At 42.9% G+C, this 17408-nt stretch overlaps 1 protein-coding gene and 1 non-coding gene across 2 annotated transcripts in view; one reads left to right on the top strand and one right to left on the bottom strand.

The window, feature by feature from the left end:
- The window catches only part of LOC131228914 (UDP-glycosyltransferase 91C1-like), a 31440-nt gene extending 14032 nt beyond the window's left edge, over positions 1-17408 (bottom strand). Inside the window, exon 1 of the mRNA XM_058224751.1 lies at positions 17198-17408. Coding sequence (XP_058080734.1) covers positions 17198-17408 — 211 coding nt within the window. The remainder of the gene's footprint in view (positions 1-17197) is intronic.
- LOC131230155 (small nucleolar RNA R71) lies at positions 11153-11259 on the top strand. Its single transcript, XR_009163878.1, has one exon. It is a non-coding gene; the product is annotated as a small nucleolar RNA R71 (small nucleolar RNA).

The following is a 17408-nucleotide window of genomic DNA, read 5'->3' as shown; positions in this document are numbered from 1 at the left end:
CTTGGCTAGGTTTTTTCTTAGATTTATTCATATACATCACCCAAACATACATAATTATAAATTTCACACTAAAATTGGTACTAGGCCATCTAAGAAATAGTCTGCACCTATGGATCGTTGAGATCTTGGGAAACGACCTAGAAATGACGAACTCAGGATCGATTGGCCGGAAACCTGAGGCAATGCATTTGCATGTTAGGATTTCATGCAAATCCTCTCTCAACACAAAGGATTACAAAAAGATGGGTGTTTACCTATCCAACCGATTGGAAAGCAAGCTTGGAGTGGTGGATGTGGGATTTCTTGAGGATGAGGGAAGGAGTTGCAAGACTCAACCTTCCTTGGGCTCCACCTTTAAGTACGGCCCACCTTCACTCTCTTCTTTCCTCTCCCTTCTCTTTCTCTTCTTTCTTCACTCTCTCCTCTCTTTTGTTGCTTTTGTGAAAGTGAGTGAGAGAGAGAGTTAAAGAGGATTTTATTTCCTAGGTTTGGGCCAAATGGCCTTAAGTTCTAACATTATTCCTACAATAACCCTCTAGGACCTCCTTTTGGCTTTGGAGCAGTTCTATCACCCCTCTGGCCACCAAACTTAGTGTGTAGGTGTCTAATGGCTCGATGAGGGGCTGTGAAAATTTTGAAGACAAACGGACCCGGGGTTTAATCGTACGGTTCTGATCTTTAAATGGCCTGTGGGGTCTATTCTGGCCGTTGGGGAGGTTCTGATGGCCGCCTGGCTATGAAATTTTATAGAATAAGTGCTCCGTGGCCTGATGAAGGGCCGTGTAAAATTTTAAGGCAAACGGACTTGGGGTTTTACCGTATGGGTCCAATTTGTGATCAACGGTCACCGTTTCACGATCGGGTTCCAGATTTTGTAGACGAGCATAAAAAATACTTTAGGCCTTCACCGTAAATAGAAGAGATCTGACAGCTGCAAAGCCTAATATCTCAATTTCATTTAAAAATGCCAGATTTCAATTCTGGTCTTGGGTTAAGGTTGTTGTGAGTTGTGTTTGGCAAGTGTCATTGGAAACGGTGTGGATAATTAATTCCTAAGCGTCTACTAAGTTCGTAGTCTGCGACGGACCACAAGCCCAGTAAATGGTTTCTTCAATTTTTAGATTTTTCTAACCTTCCTTGGCCATTGCACGGCCCTCACAAGCTGTTGCCAAGCACAAACAGGTTATCTGCCTTGAAGGCCCACACACAGTCCAATCATAACCAAACTGGTCCACCCTAATGGGCTAACTAAGGTTAATTTGTTAGTGGTACCCCAAACACGAGACGTTTAAGCAAACGGTCCTGTGGCAAATCGTACGTAGACGCCTCAAGACACTATTCTAGTTGAACAGGACGTTACAATCTACCCCCCTTATAAATAAATTTCATCCTCGAAATTTGTACCTGTTCATATTACTGAAGCAGGCTTTGGTAATGCTTGCGAACTTCTACTTCCATTTCCCAAGTGGTTTCTTCTTCATCGTGGTGGGTTCATAATACTTTGACCAATGGGATGAATTTGTTGCATAAGACTTGCTCCTTCCTATCTAGTATTCAAGTGGGTCAAAGAATGTATGTGGCATTTTTCTTGAGCTCCACATGTTCCCACTTGATGATGTGCGAAGGGTCGGGTACGTAGTTCTTTAACATGAGACATGAAAGACATTGTGCACTCCGGCGAGTGGCGTGAGTAGGGCCAAGTGGTAAGCACCTGTACCTATGCAGTCTAGAATCTGGAAGGGTCTAATGAACCGTGGTATAAGCTTTCCCTTCTTGTCGAAGCATACAACTCCCTTCATGGGAGAAATCTTGAGAAATACATGGTCCCCAGCATTAAATTCTAAGTCTCTCCGCCTCATATCGGCGTAGCTTTTCTGTCTGCTTTGGGCCGTCAAGAGGCGGCGCCGGATAATTCCAATCTTCTTGGTCGTAATTTGTACCAAATCCAGCCCTAACAAGCTTTTCTCGCCAATTTCTTCCCAGCAATGTGGGGCTCGGCATAGATGCCCATACAAAGCTTCATAAGATGTCATGCCGATGCTGGCTTAGAAGCTATTATTATAGGCGAACTCGGTGTAGGGGAGGCAGTTGTCTCAACTCTCCTGAAAGTCTAACACACGAGCCCGTAATATGTCTTCTAACATTTGATTCACCCGTTTAGTTTGCCCATCGGTCTGTGGGTAGAAGGCAGTACTAAATTTCAGCTTTACTCCCACAGCTTCTTAGATGTGCGTCCAGAAAATTGACGTGAATCGAGTGTCTCGGTCTGATACAATTTCCAACAGGACGCCATGAAGTCGCACTATCTCCTTGATATACAACTTTGTTAAATCATCGGTGGAGCTAGAAGTCTTTATCAGCACGAAATGGGCTAATTTGGTTAACCAGTCCACAATCACCCATATTGAGTCATGCCCCCTTCTAGTCTTGAGCAAGCAGAAAATAAAATCCATAGATATGAAGTCCCACTTTTAATCTCCTAAGGGCATTGGTTGCAACAGACCCAGTGTTCGGCGGTGCTCGGCCTTAACCTATTGACAAGTAAGGCATCGGGACACATACTCCGCTATTTCCTTTTTCATGTTGTCCCACCAATAGTTTCGCCTCAGATCCCGGTACATCTTGGTATTACCAGGATGCATTGCCAATTTGGAGTTATGAGCGACATTTATAACTTATTCTCGTAGTCCCTGGGGATTTGAGACACAAAGGCGGCCTCGGTACCGCAATCCCCCATCAACACCGACTCTCCAATCGGATTCCGTATCATTCCCCGCTCTTTCCCTCATCTTTTTCAACACTTTATTGCCTTCCTGTGCATCGATGATTTTACTAATAATTAGTGGTTAGACATGAATGTGGGCCATGACCTTGTATGGTTCCTCCATGGTTAACTTTATGTTGAAGTCCCATATAAATTCTACCATATTTCATTCTCTCACCATCAACGTGTTCACTCCCCAAGTATAGGGTTGTGATGTAGTAATAAACTCGGTAAGACCGAGGTCGAATCCACAGGGACTGAAACTTGTACGTTTCCTGAAACTAGGTAGAATAGAACTAGACTAAGATATGATCTAACCAAATAGAAATTTAAGGAATAATGGTGGAATAATTATCTAAAACTTTAAGGAATTCAGAGGAAGGAAACTAGGGATTCAGAGGATCCACTTGTAGAGATCAGGGAGATCTTATGCCTGCGGCAAGGATTATAGAATTCAAACTGAACTTACTTGATCTGATTTTTTAAGAGATGAAAAGTATATGAATTAGAATGGATTCCATCATCTAACCATGCCCAGGAGACAAAGCAAACAACGGAATTAAACTAATTACCAACTAATCAACAATGTATGAAGATCAGGAAGGGTACCGTCATCCTACCATGCCCATGGAACAATGATGAACAACAGGGCTTCCTGGCTTCATAAACATAAAAAGGGAAAGAAAAAGGGATATTCAAAGTCATTGCAGACCCATTGTAATTTCAGTCACAACAGACCATTAAAGACTAAGAAAATCTTCCTTTAATAATCAACTAAAATCAGATTCAGTTCAGCAACTAAAAGCATGACATAGTATCTCTCATCTCGCTACAGGCTTCACCTCTTAGCCCTAGCTAAGAGGTTTAGCCACACATGATTGGCCTATACCCAAAGCAAATAGAAAATAAAAAGAGAAAGAAGAAAACAAGAAGGAAAGAAATAAGATAAAAGGAAACGAAAGAAAAAAAAAAAACTTCACTCTTTCTTCAATCTCTAGCTTGGTCCCCTGCCCCCAAAACCATCCAAAAAGCTCCCTGTCTTCAGCCACGTCCAGCAGATCGCCCCAAAACTGAGCATTCACGGCTGCCTCTGCCCACGTGCTCCACACGTTTTTTTTTCCTCCTCCCTTTTTTTTTTCCTTTTCTTCCTTTAATAGCAGCAAGGCCGGTGGAAGGGAGTCCCGGCTGAAGTCGGTGCGTGCAGGAGAATCCTTTCACAGCAAGGAATCGGCAAAAGAAGCGCGGGTCAGCTTTCGCAGCCAGTAATCAGAGTCTTCGTGCGGCCCGCTGTTCATTTTCTGATCAATTCTGCCAGCGTGGAAGTGGATGCATCTTCCCTCTCTATCATTTAGACGGTTCAGATCATCGAGAAGATTGATGATCGTGGCCCACAACTCCCCCGAATCTCGGGATTTTCCGGACGCGCGTAAGGCGTACGCAGAGGCGCTGACGTGTTCGGTGGGCCCCACAGAGGTGTTTTCGAAGAAATCTACCCCGTCCATTAGATTCAGGACGAAATTTCGGTCAAGAATGGATAGTTTTGAACGTCCATTGACGCGGAATCAGAGAAGAAATCACCCAAACATCAATTTGAACGTTGCAGGGCAGTCCACTTATGGCCTCTGTATCGTGCACGTGTGCTTGCATGGGTCCAAAAGTTTAGCATGGGTTTGAAGAAATCATGGCCCTCTACAAGATGGATGGCTTGGATCATCCGAAAAATTACGCTGGGCCCACTACCATCCGCAAAACGGACGTCGTCCGTCCGTTACGAACGCATCTGGTGTTTGGGAAGGAGACGCGGTTCAGCGTGCTGTGCACACACACATCACATACGGGCCCCACCTTGATGTATCAAGAAATCTAATCCATCCATCCGTTTTGCCATCTCATTTAGACCGTGCTAGACCAACTTTGAAGCATATCCAGATATCAGCGGGTCCCACTTAACGATTAAAGGGGCTGATCTATGCATTGGACCACTTCCAGAGGGATCCAATGGATGAAATTTCACGTGTACGGGTCATTTATGGTCCTCAGGCCACGTATGGAGTTTTGAACTGATCGGGTGGTGGGCACCCTATGATCTTGCATTCGGGACACTTTTCAGGCACTTGAGCTTCAATTTCTCAATTTTCTCGGACCCCAAGTGTAATTTCTTTGATCTTTATCCTCTGGAGTCCGTCACATGCTTTGGTGCTTGAGTGTCAAATCCATGCATTTACCACCCTTTTTCACTCCATGCTTAAACACACCCTGCATTACAAACACGATTAAATTAGTTCGATAAACAGTATCATGCGTGTAAATCTATGCAACAACTGGGTCTAATATGCAATATTTTACCCTCAACACAACCCCCAACCAGCATCTTGCTAGTCCCGAGCAAGGTATGCGAAAAATAAGTTGAGAAACACAGGACACTTTTTATGAACTCAAGAGATTTATGAAGAACAATTCAGATACTCGAATTCTAAGATTCATCAATGTTGGCATTACTTTCTCTCCTAGACTTAATCACACGGTAACTCCGTAACTAAGTTCAAAATATTAGTCCATTAATTAGAACAATTCTAAACATTAAATTCCATGGATGCATAGTCTAATCTTGAAACATTAAAATTCATTTCTCTATTTAAGGATATCATTGGTAACCAATAAGAGAATTCACGATAACCAGAACTTGCCTCACACATTATCTTTTTATTCTTTTAATTTTTGACTTTTCCATTGAAAGTAATGTCAAGAAGGGGAATCAAATCCTTACCTATAGGGAGCAAACCTAAGGTAAAGACTGTAAATCCAACTGTTTCACTTATCATTCATGGGGAATTAAATCTACACCTATAAGGAATAATCCTATGGTGTAAACCATTCGCCCAATCCTTTCAATTTTCCAAGTTGGTTCCTTTCATGTTTAGTGATTACTAAGTTAATCCTTTAATATCGAACTGAAACCTTAATATGCAAGCGAGATGTGTCCTGCGAATTTATGACTCAATCAATGTCTACAAATTCTAGTAATGGATTAACAATTCAAACTTAGCTCTGAAATTTGATAGATGACTGAATCCAAGAGTCATAAAGTACCAACATCACGCATCTTGTAGTTCTAAATCCAAGATGGCCGTCAAAATCGCTTCGAATTCATATGAAATTCTAGAAAAATTTTTAAAAATTTTCACAATCTCTGCTCAAGACTAGGAACATACTGATTAGGAAGCCTAATCTCCCACCCCCAACCTAAAATCTACATTGTCCTCAATGTAAAAGAAATAAGCATGCAATGCACATGGGACAAAATGAGTAAATGAGAAGTAATGGGAAGATAGTACCTGGATGATGCATAGAGAGACACTTTTTAAGAGATCACAGCATGGGTGTCGGTCAGCACGAGAGAAAAGGCAACAAAAATAACACAAAATAAAATCCTACCTATACCACTTTCGTAGGTGCTTTCGATTGCATTTAGCGTATGCAACAAGCCTTTAAACCCCTAGGTTACCCCTAGTGGACGAGTTGTAGTCTCGTGAGGGTTTGCGGCAATGCTACCCACAAACATTGAACTAATGAATGAGAAAAGTGAAATGGAATGAAAATTTGGGTTGCGTCCTAGGAGCGCTAAGTTTAACGTCTTCAACTAGACAAGAATGGACCATGAATTAATCAATGCGATAAACCTACCTATACCTCCATCAGACTAGGAGATCAATCCTGGTAAACAGGAGCAGTCGAGGCATGGACATGTCCTCTGAATCAAATTTCTCGACAAATGGCTTTAAACGATGTCCATTTACTTTAAACTCCTTGCCATTGTCGGGATCTCTTATCTCACGGCCCCATGAGGATAAGCAAGAACAACAATGTAAGGGCCGGTCCAACGAGATCGAAGCTTACCCAAAGAGATGTAATCGAGAATTATACAAAAGGACTTTCGTGGCGTGAATGATTTTCGTAGAATATGTTGTCATGAAACGCTTTCATCCTTGTCCTTGTAAATTCTCAAATTCTCGTATGCGCCTCATTCCGGATTTCTTCAAGTTCATTCAATTGAAGTTTGCGTAGCGAGCCAGCTTGTCAGATTGAAATTAAGATTTTTGATCGCCCAAGATGCTTTATGTTCCAGCTCCACAGCAAGTGACAAGCTTTCCCATAGACAAGTCTAAAGGGAGACATTCCAATAGGAGTTTTAAAGGTAGTACGGTATGCCCATAAGGCATCGATCAATCGGATTGACCAATCCTTACGATCAGGGTTAACCGTTTTCTCCAAAATGTGTTTAATCTCCCTATTAGAAATCTCAGCTTGTCCACTTGTCTGTGGATGGTATGGGGTGCTCACCTTATGAGAGATACCGTATTTCCCTTCATTAAGCTCTCGAATGGTCTATTACAAAAGTGTGAGCCCCATCACTAATGATGGCTCGAGGCGTTCCAAATCGAGAAAGGATGTTCTCTTTCAGGAATTTAATTACCGTGCGATGGTCATTCTTTCGACACGGAATCGCTTCAACCCATTTAGTGACATAATCTACGGCGAGCAAAATATACAGATTTCCAAACGATTGGGGGAATGGTCCCATGAAATCGATGCCCCAGCAATCAAATGCTTCAATGATCAGAATGAGGTTCAAAGGCAACATATTTCGAAGGGACAATGCTCCCAATTTTTTACAACGCTCACAAGCTTTGCAAAACTTATGAGTATCCTTGAACATAGTGGGCCTGTAAAAGCCACACTATAGAATCTTGGTCATGGACTTTTTAGCAGAAAAGTGACCACCACAGGCCTATGAGTAACAGAAAGAGATAACATTCAGATGCTCATCGTCTGTACACATCTCCTTAAGATTTGGTCTGGGCAATATTTAAACAAATATGGATCATCCTAGAAGAAGTTGTGCACCTTGGTGAAAAATTTCTTCTTATCTTGCACAGTCCAATGTGTCGGTATGAAACCCATGGAAAGATAATTAGCAATATCGAAACCAAGGTGAATGGGAGACTCAACATTGTTCATCAGGGAACATGTCATTGATATGAGTCGTCTCAAGGGACTCGGAGGTATTAAGGCGAGAAAGGTGATCCCACTACGTTCTCTACTCCTTTTTATCTTTAATTTCCAAATCAAATTCTTGGAGTAGAAGGATCCATCGTATCAAGCGGGGCTTAGAATCATTCTTAGAAAGAAGATACTTAAGTGCTGCATGATCTGTGTAGATAATAATCTTGGATCCGATCAAGTAGGACCTAAATTTGTCCAAGGCGAACACTACGGCTAAGAGTTCCTTTTCCGTAGTCGAGTAGTTCACTTGGGCAAGATTTAGAGTCCTACTTGCGTAGTGAATGACGTAGGGCTTCTTGTCTTTTCTCTGGCCTAAGACCGCCCCAAGAGCATAATCGAAGCGTCGCACATAAGCTCAAAAGGAAGGTTCCATGGGTGGCTACATGATAGGTGCGTGGTTAATGTGCCTTTAAGCTTGGTGAAAGCTTCCTGGCATTGCTCGATCCACTCGTCGGAACATCCTTTTGAAGAAGATTACATAATGGGACGAGAGAGGAGACTAAAGTCCTTTATGAATCGCCTGTAAAATCCTGCGTGTCCTAAGAAGGATCGCACGTCTCTGATGTTCTTGGGTGGAGGTAGGTTAGAGATAAGATCGATTTTTGCCTTATCTACCTCGATTCCTTTGGACGAGATGATATGTCCAAGGACAATTCCCTTCTGAACCATGAAATGGCACTTCTCCCAATTAAGTACCAGGTTCTTTTCTTCACATCTTTTCAGCACACATTTAAGACTTTCCAAGCACTCGCTGAAAGATGGACCGTAAACAGAGAAATCATCCATGAAGACCTCTAGATATTGCCCCACCATGTCAGAAAAAATACTAAGCATACATCGCTGAAAAGTGGCAGGGGCATTACATAGTCCGAATGACATCCTTCGATAGGCAAAGGTGCCGTAGGGACATGTAAATGTGGTCTTTTCCTGGTCTTCAGGGGCTATCTCTATTTGGTTGTAGCCCGAATACCCGTCAAGAAAACTGTAATAGGAATGACCAGCTAACCTTTCCAGGATCTGATCAATGAATGGTAAAGGAAAGTGGTCTTTCCTCGTGACGGTATTCAACTTCCTGTAGTCAATGCACATTCTCCAACCAGTAGTGACTCTAGTTGGCACGAGTTCATTATTAGCATTGGCTACGATGGTGATTCCGGACTTCTTAGGGACCACTTGAGTTGGACTCACCCATTGACTATCAGATATAGGGTATATAATACCCACATCCAATAGTTTAAGAACCTCGGCCTTAACCACTTCCTTCATGTTTGGATTTAGTCTATGTTGTGGTTGCCGAGCGGTCTTTGTATTATCCTCAAGATATATGTGGTGAGTACAAATTGAGGGATCGATTCCTTTGAGGTCCGCTATCGTCCATCCCAGGGCTCCTTTATGCTCAATGAGAGTAGATATAAGCATACTCTCCTGTTCTTTCTCCAGGTGGGCAGAGATCACCACCGGGTATGTCTCATCTTGACCTAAATATGCATATTTCAAATCAGAGGGCAAAGGTTTTAGGTCAAGCTTCGGCGGCTTGAGGTTAGACGGCAGAGGCACTACATCAGTTTGTGGTAATTCTTCAAATTGTGGCCTCCATCGGTTAACTTCAAGTACCGGTAAGTAAAGCGCACGTCTCCCTAATCATGTCATCATCAAAATCATGGGAGTGGGCCAGGCACGTCTCTAGATGGTCGGAGGATAAGGTCAGAGGTGTCGTATCTTCCACGAAAGAGTCAATCATGCTAATGTCGTGGAACTCGTCATCATCCTCTGAATTGCTGCCGTTATTGAAAAAATGTTTGACTCCAATGTCAAATTTCCAAAAGACATAGTCATGATACCATTCCTGCAATTGATAATTGCATTTGACGTGGCAAGGAATGGGCGACCAAGAATGACGGGAATCTGAGTGCTCATGTTATTGATGGGTTAGGTGTCCAGGATGATAAAGTCTACAGAGTAGTAAAATCTATCAACTTGGACCAACACATCCTCAATTATCCCTCTTGGTACACGAACAGAGCGATCAGCAAGTTGTAGTGTGGTTAGGGTGGGTTTTAATTCACCCAAACCTAACTGTTTGTATACCGAGTAGGGAATCAGATTGACGCTTGCTCCTAAGTCAAGAAGTGCGTGATCAATTCGATGGTTCCCGATTACACATGATATGGTTGGGCTACCGGGATCCTTGAATTTCTGCGGCACGTCTTGCTTCAGGATGGCACTCACTTTCTCAGTCAAGAAGATTTTTTTTTGAATAATTTTCCGTCGCTTGGTCGTGCATAAGTCTTTTAGGAATTTGGCATATGAAGGTATCTGTTTAACGACATCAAGTAGAGGAATGTTGACTTTCACCTGTTTCAACACCTCTAGGATATCCTGAGAGTTAGAGAGAGGTTTTGGTGAAACCAACCGTTGGGGGAATGGAGCAACTGGCTTCTCTAGAAGTTCCGGTTCCACTTTTTGTGGGGCATCACTGGATCCATCATTGTTGTCCTCTTTTGGTTCTTGAGGCTTTTCGGGCCTAACCGGAAGAGTTTTATCAATGATCTTCCCACTCCTAAGAGTGGTGATGGATTTAGCATGTCCCATCTGATTTGAAGAGCTGGAATCATTATTCTCGTATTGCGGTTTAGGATTGGGGAGAGGTTGTGCAGGAAGCATCCCCTTTTCTATAACCGTCATACGAGAATCTATCTTTTGCATAAAATCCGTATCCACGCATTGCCTGAGCCGGCTCTTGTATGGGATTTTGAACCGGTTCCTCTTGAGGTTTCACTTGATTTGGATTTTGATTGAAGAAACCTGGAGGAGTCGCCGTTTGTCCATTCCTCCAACTAAAGTTTGGATGATTTTTCCAGCCAGGATTGTATGTGTTGGAGTTAGGTCCAGTAAAAGGTCTTTGATAGTTATTTACGGCATTGGCTTGTTCATTCAACACTCCTCGAAAGGCGGTATTGTAGGACAGTTTTCAGTTGTGTGAATGTTGCAATCACAGATGCCGCAAACAATTTCATTGACCTTTTCCTTCTTTCCTTCCATGGCCTCAACTTTCCTTATGAGCGTAGTCACTTTACACTTGAGATCATCCTCTTCTTTCAAGAGATATAATCCACCTTTCTCTTTAATTGAGTCGGCCTAGACGTGGTGTTCGACTTTGGGTAATAGTCCCAAGATTGTGTTTTTTCAGCCAAACTATCGAGGTAGTCCCATACCTCGTCGATATCTTTATTAATGAACTCTCCATTACACATTGTCTCGACCATTTGGCGCATGGAAGATGTCAGTCCATCATAGAAAAAATTTGTAATGCGCCACGTTTCAAATCCGTGTTGTGGGCATGAATTGACCAAATCTTTGAACCTTTCCCAACATTGGAAGAATGTTTCATCTTCCTTTTGGGCAAAGTTCATGATTGCTTTTCTGAGGGTAATCGTTTTATGATGTGGGAAGAATTTTTTTATGAATTCCCTCTGCATGTCGTTCCATGTGCCAATGGATCTAGGACGCAGTGAATGTAACCACGTCTTAGCTTTCTCTTTTAAGGAAAAAGGAAAGAGTTTCAGCCTAATTGTATCCTCAGATACATTAGGAAAATATAATGTAGCTATAATCTCATCGAACTCTTTCAAATGTAAATATGGACTCTCTGATTCAAGTCCATGGAATTTGGGAAGGAGTTGGATAACTCCTGGCTTGATGTCCATTTGTCCTGTATTTTCAGGAAAAATCATGCATGAGGGCGTACTCACTCCCGCCGGTTGTAGAAAATCTCGTAAAGTACGAGGTGGGGGTGCCTGTTGCACCTCATTTTCATCCTGGGTATCCTCCACCCTGGGTGGAAGTAGAGGAGGTTGGTCTTCAGCCATAACTTCAGTTAACTCAGGGGATTTCGAGCGGTGTCTAGTCCTGCGATGGATAGTCAACCCCTCAACCAATCCTCCTTCAGTCAAGAGACGTCGAGTGTCGTCACGGGCCCACTTGGGCATGAAAACACTCGTAGCCCTCAATTAAAAACCTAATCCTAAGAAAGGAAAAGAAAATCTAGAAAGAAAGAGAGAGTTGGAAAGAAGTTACCAAATCGAAGTCCTAAGTTAAAAACCTGCAAAATAAAACAAAAATAAGTTAGATTCTAAAAAGAAAAATAGCAGTAAATTAATTTCTAAAAGAAGGAATTTTTAAAAGAAAGTGGAGATTTCTAAAATAAATTAGGAAAGATCTAAACTAGAAAGTAGATTATTAAAAGAGAACTGAAAGATAGGAAGTAGGGAAAGAGCTTACCAAATTAGAAATTTCTATCTTAAAGGCCTACAAAATAAGAAGGTTAGTTCCTAAAAAATATTCTAAAAATAAATTAGGAAAATAAATTAGATTCTAAAAGTGCTAGAATTAGAAAATTTCTAAAATTTAAACCCTAATTCTAAAAATATGAAAAAGTAGAGAGATTAGGAAGGAATTACCAATTGAGAAACTTATGTCCAGATCCTATAAAATAGGAAACAAGTTAGTTTTGAACCCAAATAGAAATAAATAAATAAATAAATAAAAACTAAGGTTAGTAAAATCCTAATCTTAAACTAATCCTAAAACCAATTAATTTCAAAAAAACCCCGGCAACGGCGCCAAAAACTTGTTCACTCCCCAAGTATAGGGTTGTGATGTAGTAATAAACTCGGTAAGACCGAGGTCGAATCCACAGGGACTGAAACTTATACGTTTCCTGAAACTAGGTAGAAATAGAACTAGACTAAGATATGATCTAACCAAATAGAAATTTAAGGAATAATGGTGGAATAATTATCTAAAACTTTAGGAAATTCAGAGGAAGGAAACTAGGGATTCAGAGGATCCACTTGTAGAGATCAGGGAGATCTTATGCCTGCGGCAAGGATTATAGAATTCAAACTGAACTTACTTGATCTGATTTTTTAAGAGATGAAAAGTATATGAATTAGAATGGATTCCATCATCTAACCATGCCCAGGAGACAAAGCAAACAACGGAATTAAACTAATTACCAACTAATCAACAATGTATGAAGATCAGGAAGGGTACCGTCATCCTACCATGCCCATGGAACAATGATGAACAACAGGGCTTCCTGGCTTCATAAACATAAAAAAGGGAAAGAAAAAGGGATATTCAAAGTCATTGCAGACCCATTGTAATTTCAGTCACAACAGACCATTAAAGACTAAGAAAATCTTCCTTTAATAATCAACTAAAATCAAATTCAGTTCAGCAACTAAAAGCATGACATAGTATCTCTCATCTCACTACAGGCTTCACCTCTTAGCCCTAGCTAAGAGGTTTAGCCACACATGATTGGCCTATACCCAAAGCAAATAGAAAATAAAAAGAGAAAGAAGAAAACAAGAAGGAAAGAAATAAGATAAAAGGAAACGAAAGAAAAAAAAACCAAAAAAAAAAAACTTCACTCTTTCTTCAATCTCTAGCTTGGTCCCCTGCCCCCAAAACCATCCAAAAAACTCCCTGTCTTCAGCCACGTCCAGCAGAGAGCCCCAAAACTGAGCATTCACGGCTGCCTCTGCCCACGTGCTCCACACGTTTTTTTCCTCCCCCCTTTTTTCTTTTTTTTTTTCCTTTTCTTCCTTTAATAGCAGCAAGGCCGGTGGAAGGGAGTCCCGGCTGAAGTCGGTGCATGCAGGAGAATCCTTTCACAGCAAGGAATCGGCAAAAGAAGCGCGGGTCAGCTTACGCAGTCAGTAATAAGAGTCTTCGTGCGGCCCGCTGTTCATTTTCTGATCAATTCTGCCAGCGTGGAAGTGGATGCATCTTCCCTCTCTATCATTTAGACGGTTCAGATCATCGAGAAGATTGATGATCGTGGCCCACAACTCCCCCGAATCTCCAGATTTCCCGGACGCGCGTAAGGCGTACACAGAGGCGCTGACGTGTTCGGTGGGCCCCACAAAGGTGTTTTTGAAGAAATCCACCCCGTCTATTGGATTCAGGACTAATTTCGGTCAAGAATGGGTAGTTTTGAACGTCCATTGACGCGGAATCAGAGAAGAAATCATCCAAACATCAATTTGAACGTTGTAGGGCAGTCCACTTATAGCCTCTGTATCGTGCACGTGTGCTTGCATGGGTCCAAAAGTTTAGCATGGGTTTGAAGAAATCATGGCCCTCTACAAGATGGCTGGCTTGGATCATCCGAAAAATTATGCTGTGGGGCCCACTACCATCCGCAAAACGGACGTCGTCCGTCCGTCACGCAGCGCGAAACGGCATCTGCCGTGTTTGGGAAGGAGACGCGGGTCTACGTGTGCTGTGCACACACACATCACATACGGGCCCCACCTTGATGTATCAGCAAAATCTAATCCATCCATCCGTTTTGCCATCTCATTTAGACCGTCTAGACCAACTTTGAAGCATATCCAGATATCAGGCGAGTCTCACTTAACGATTAAAGGGGCTGATCTATGCATTGGACCACTTCCAGAGGGATCCAATGGATGAAATTTCACATGTACGGTTCATTTATGGTCCTCAGGCCACGTATGGAGTTTCGAACTGATCGGGTGGTGGGCACCCTATGATCTTGCATTCTGGACACTTTTCAGGCCACTTGAGCTTCAGTTTCTCAATTTTCTCAGACCCTTGGAGTGTAATTTCTTTGATCTTTATCCCCTGGAGTCCGTCACATGCTTTGGTGCTTCTGGAGTGTCAAATCTATGCATTTACCACCCTTTTTTCAGTCCAGGCTCTTAAACACACCCTGCATTACAAACACGATTAAATTAGTTCGATAAACAGTATCATGCGTGTAAATCTATGCAACAACTGAGTCTGATATGCAATATTTGACCCTCAACACAACGGGGCCGCAAATTCGAGTGTTCTCTTGCGGCTTAAGGCATCCGCCACAAGATTGGCCTTGCCCGAGTGATATGAGACTTCAAACTTGAAGTCCTTCAACGTCTCCATCCAGCGACCCTGCCTCATGTTCAGATCCTTTCGAGTGAAGATGTATTTGAGGCTCTTATGGGCACAGAACAGCTCCAACTCTTCACCGTAGATATAGTCTCCATATCTTCAAGGAAAATACCATTGCCGCTAGTTTGAGGTCATGTGTGGGATAGTTCTCCTCATGTTTCCTTAGTTGCCGAGAGGCGTAAGCAATTGACCTATCCTTCTGCATAAGTACGCAACCAAAACCTACACGAGAGGCATCAATATAGACGATGTATTTGACTCCTTGATCAAGTAACACGAGTACAGGTGCTGACGTTAGTTTACCTTTTAATTCTTGGAAGGCCGCTTCCGCCTTCTCATTCCAGGCAAACTTGAGGTCCTCCCGTGTAAGCTTGGATAACAGTCGGGCTATTTTAGAAAAATCCTTAACGAACCTTTGATAATAGCCTACGAGACTGAGGAAACTTCTCACTTCCATGATTGACTTTGGTTGCTTCCAATCTTATACGGCTACCACCTTGGCGAGGTCCACGGAAATACCTTCTTTGGATACCACATGACCCAAAAATTTGACATCCTCCTTCCAGAAGTCCCATTTCCTAAATTGTGCAAACAACCAATTTTTCTTAAGGGTTTCAAGGACTGCATGCAAGTGTTCTTCATGCTCTTCACGACTCATGGAATACACCAATATGTCGTCGATGAATACAATGACGAATCTGTATAAGAATGGCCTGAAGACTTTGTTCATAAGATCCATGAATACCGCTGGAGCATTTGTGAGTCTGAACAACATAACTAGGAACTCATAATGGCCAAAGCAGGTTCTAAAGGCCGTTTTCTATATATCCTTGTCCCTAACTCGCAGCTGATGGTACCTTAATTGTAGATCGATCTTTGAAAAATATTTAGCACCTCTTAGTTGATCGAACAAGTCATCAATTCTGGGCAAAGGGTATTTATTTCAGACCATGACTTGGTTCAATCTTTTGTAGTCTACGCACAATCGCAATGTGACGTCCTTCTTTTTCACAAATAGGACTGGGGCTCCCCACGGCGAGATGCTGGGTCGGATAAAGCCTGACTCTAACAAATTGTCGATTTGCATCCTAAGCTCTTCCATCTCACATGGGGGTATGCGGTGAGTCGGCAAGGAAATGGGTGTGGCACCCAGAGTTGGATCGATCGTGAAGTCTATCTCACGTCGAGGAGGAAGTTCAGGTATAGCTTTAAACTAATCCCAAAAATCTTGGGCCACAGGGTGCATGAGGGTCCATCATAACCCTCTTCTAATGAAGCATAACATAAATTCTACGTTCGTAGCTGACCTGGACTGGGAATGTGAAGGAAGTGTTGTCGTCCTCATATATTTTCATAGATATAGTGTCACAATCGATTTCTGCCTTCATCATAGCCAACCAGTCCATGCCCAGGATGACGTCGTAATGGAAAATCTTAGTCACTATCAGGTCCACGAGTACCACCTTGCCCCCAAGTCTATGGGGCAGTCACAACACATCTTGGTCGCTTCAGAGAAAGTCCCGGCGATGGCAATGATTTTCACTCCTACGATAGGGGTGAGGCGTAGCCCTAGATGCTTGACGGTTGCATGCGATATGAGAGAAGTAGTGGATCCAGTGTCCACCAAAAGAAACATGGGAGTACCTTGAAGGCCGTAGGAGTGGAGATAACTACATCCTGGCCCTCTGCCGCTAAAGCATGAACTCGAGCTTACTGCGGAAAGTTCGGTCATTGTATAGGCCATTGCAGCGGCCTAACTTGAGGTACAGGAGGGCGATGGAATTGCTGGCCCGGTCCTATCACCCTTAGCGGAGGAATCTGCATGGCTTGCTATGGGGGACGGTTGATACATTGAGGGGGCATAAAGCCATAGTCCTTCATCCTTGAAAAACAGAAGGGCTCTGAGTGGCCTACCGTCTTGCAGTACTCGCATACACGGTTAGGTCGTGTGGAAGGGGTCGAAGTAATTGCAGGCCTAGGAGGAGAATTTGGGCGTGGCCTTTTCCCGGCAAAGGATGAGACTGACCTTCAGTCTTGCTTCACGTGCCCAGCTGTGAACGGGTCCGTGAGACTCGCTCCTCATCTTATTCCGCCCGTATTGACATCTCTATCAATTCGGCATAAGTTCTGATATTTGCACAACACATCTTCGACCGAATGTTGCTCCTCAAACCCTTAATAAATCACCGCATTTTAGTCGCCTTGTCGACAACTATTTGGGAAGCGTAACACAACAATTCGGTGAAACGGTTTTCATATTGCGCCACGGACATCCCTACCTGTTGGAGGCGTAGGAATTCATTCTCCCTCTCATGGCGGTATGCTAAGAGAGGTATTTCTGATTGAAGTGGGCCTCAAATGCTTCCCATGTCCATACATGGTTCCTCGAGAGGGTCCTAAGAACACCTTCCCACCACAAATCCGCCTCCTTCTTGAAGAGGTAAGAGAGGAATTCGACACTCTCCGCTTTGGAACAATGGAGAGGCTGAAGCAACTTAGTGACTCGGTTGAGCCAGTACTCAGCTTCTTCTGGACGGTAGGTGCCAGCGAAAGTAGGTGGCCTAAACCTCCGAAACCTCTCAAATAAGTTGCTCATGGTGGTTGCAGGCGTGGCCAT

This window comes from Magnolia sinica, chromosome 16, assembly GCF_029962835.1.
Source record: "Magnolia sinica isolate HGM2019 chromosome 16, MsV1, whole genome shotgun sequence".
In the NCBI taxonomy this organism is placed as follows: Eukaryota; Viridiplantae; Streptophyta; class Magnoliopsida; order Magnoliales; family Magnoliaceae; genus Magnolia; species Magnolia sinica.
Note: the sequence above shows the minus strand (reverse complement) of the source record. Positions and strands in the feature narration are given on the sequence as shown.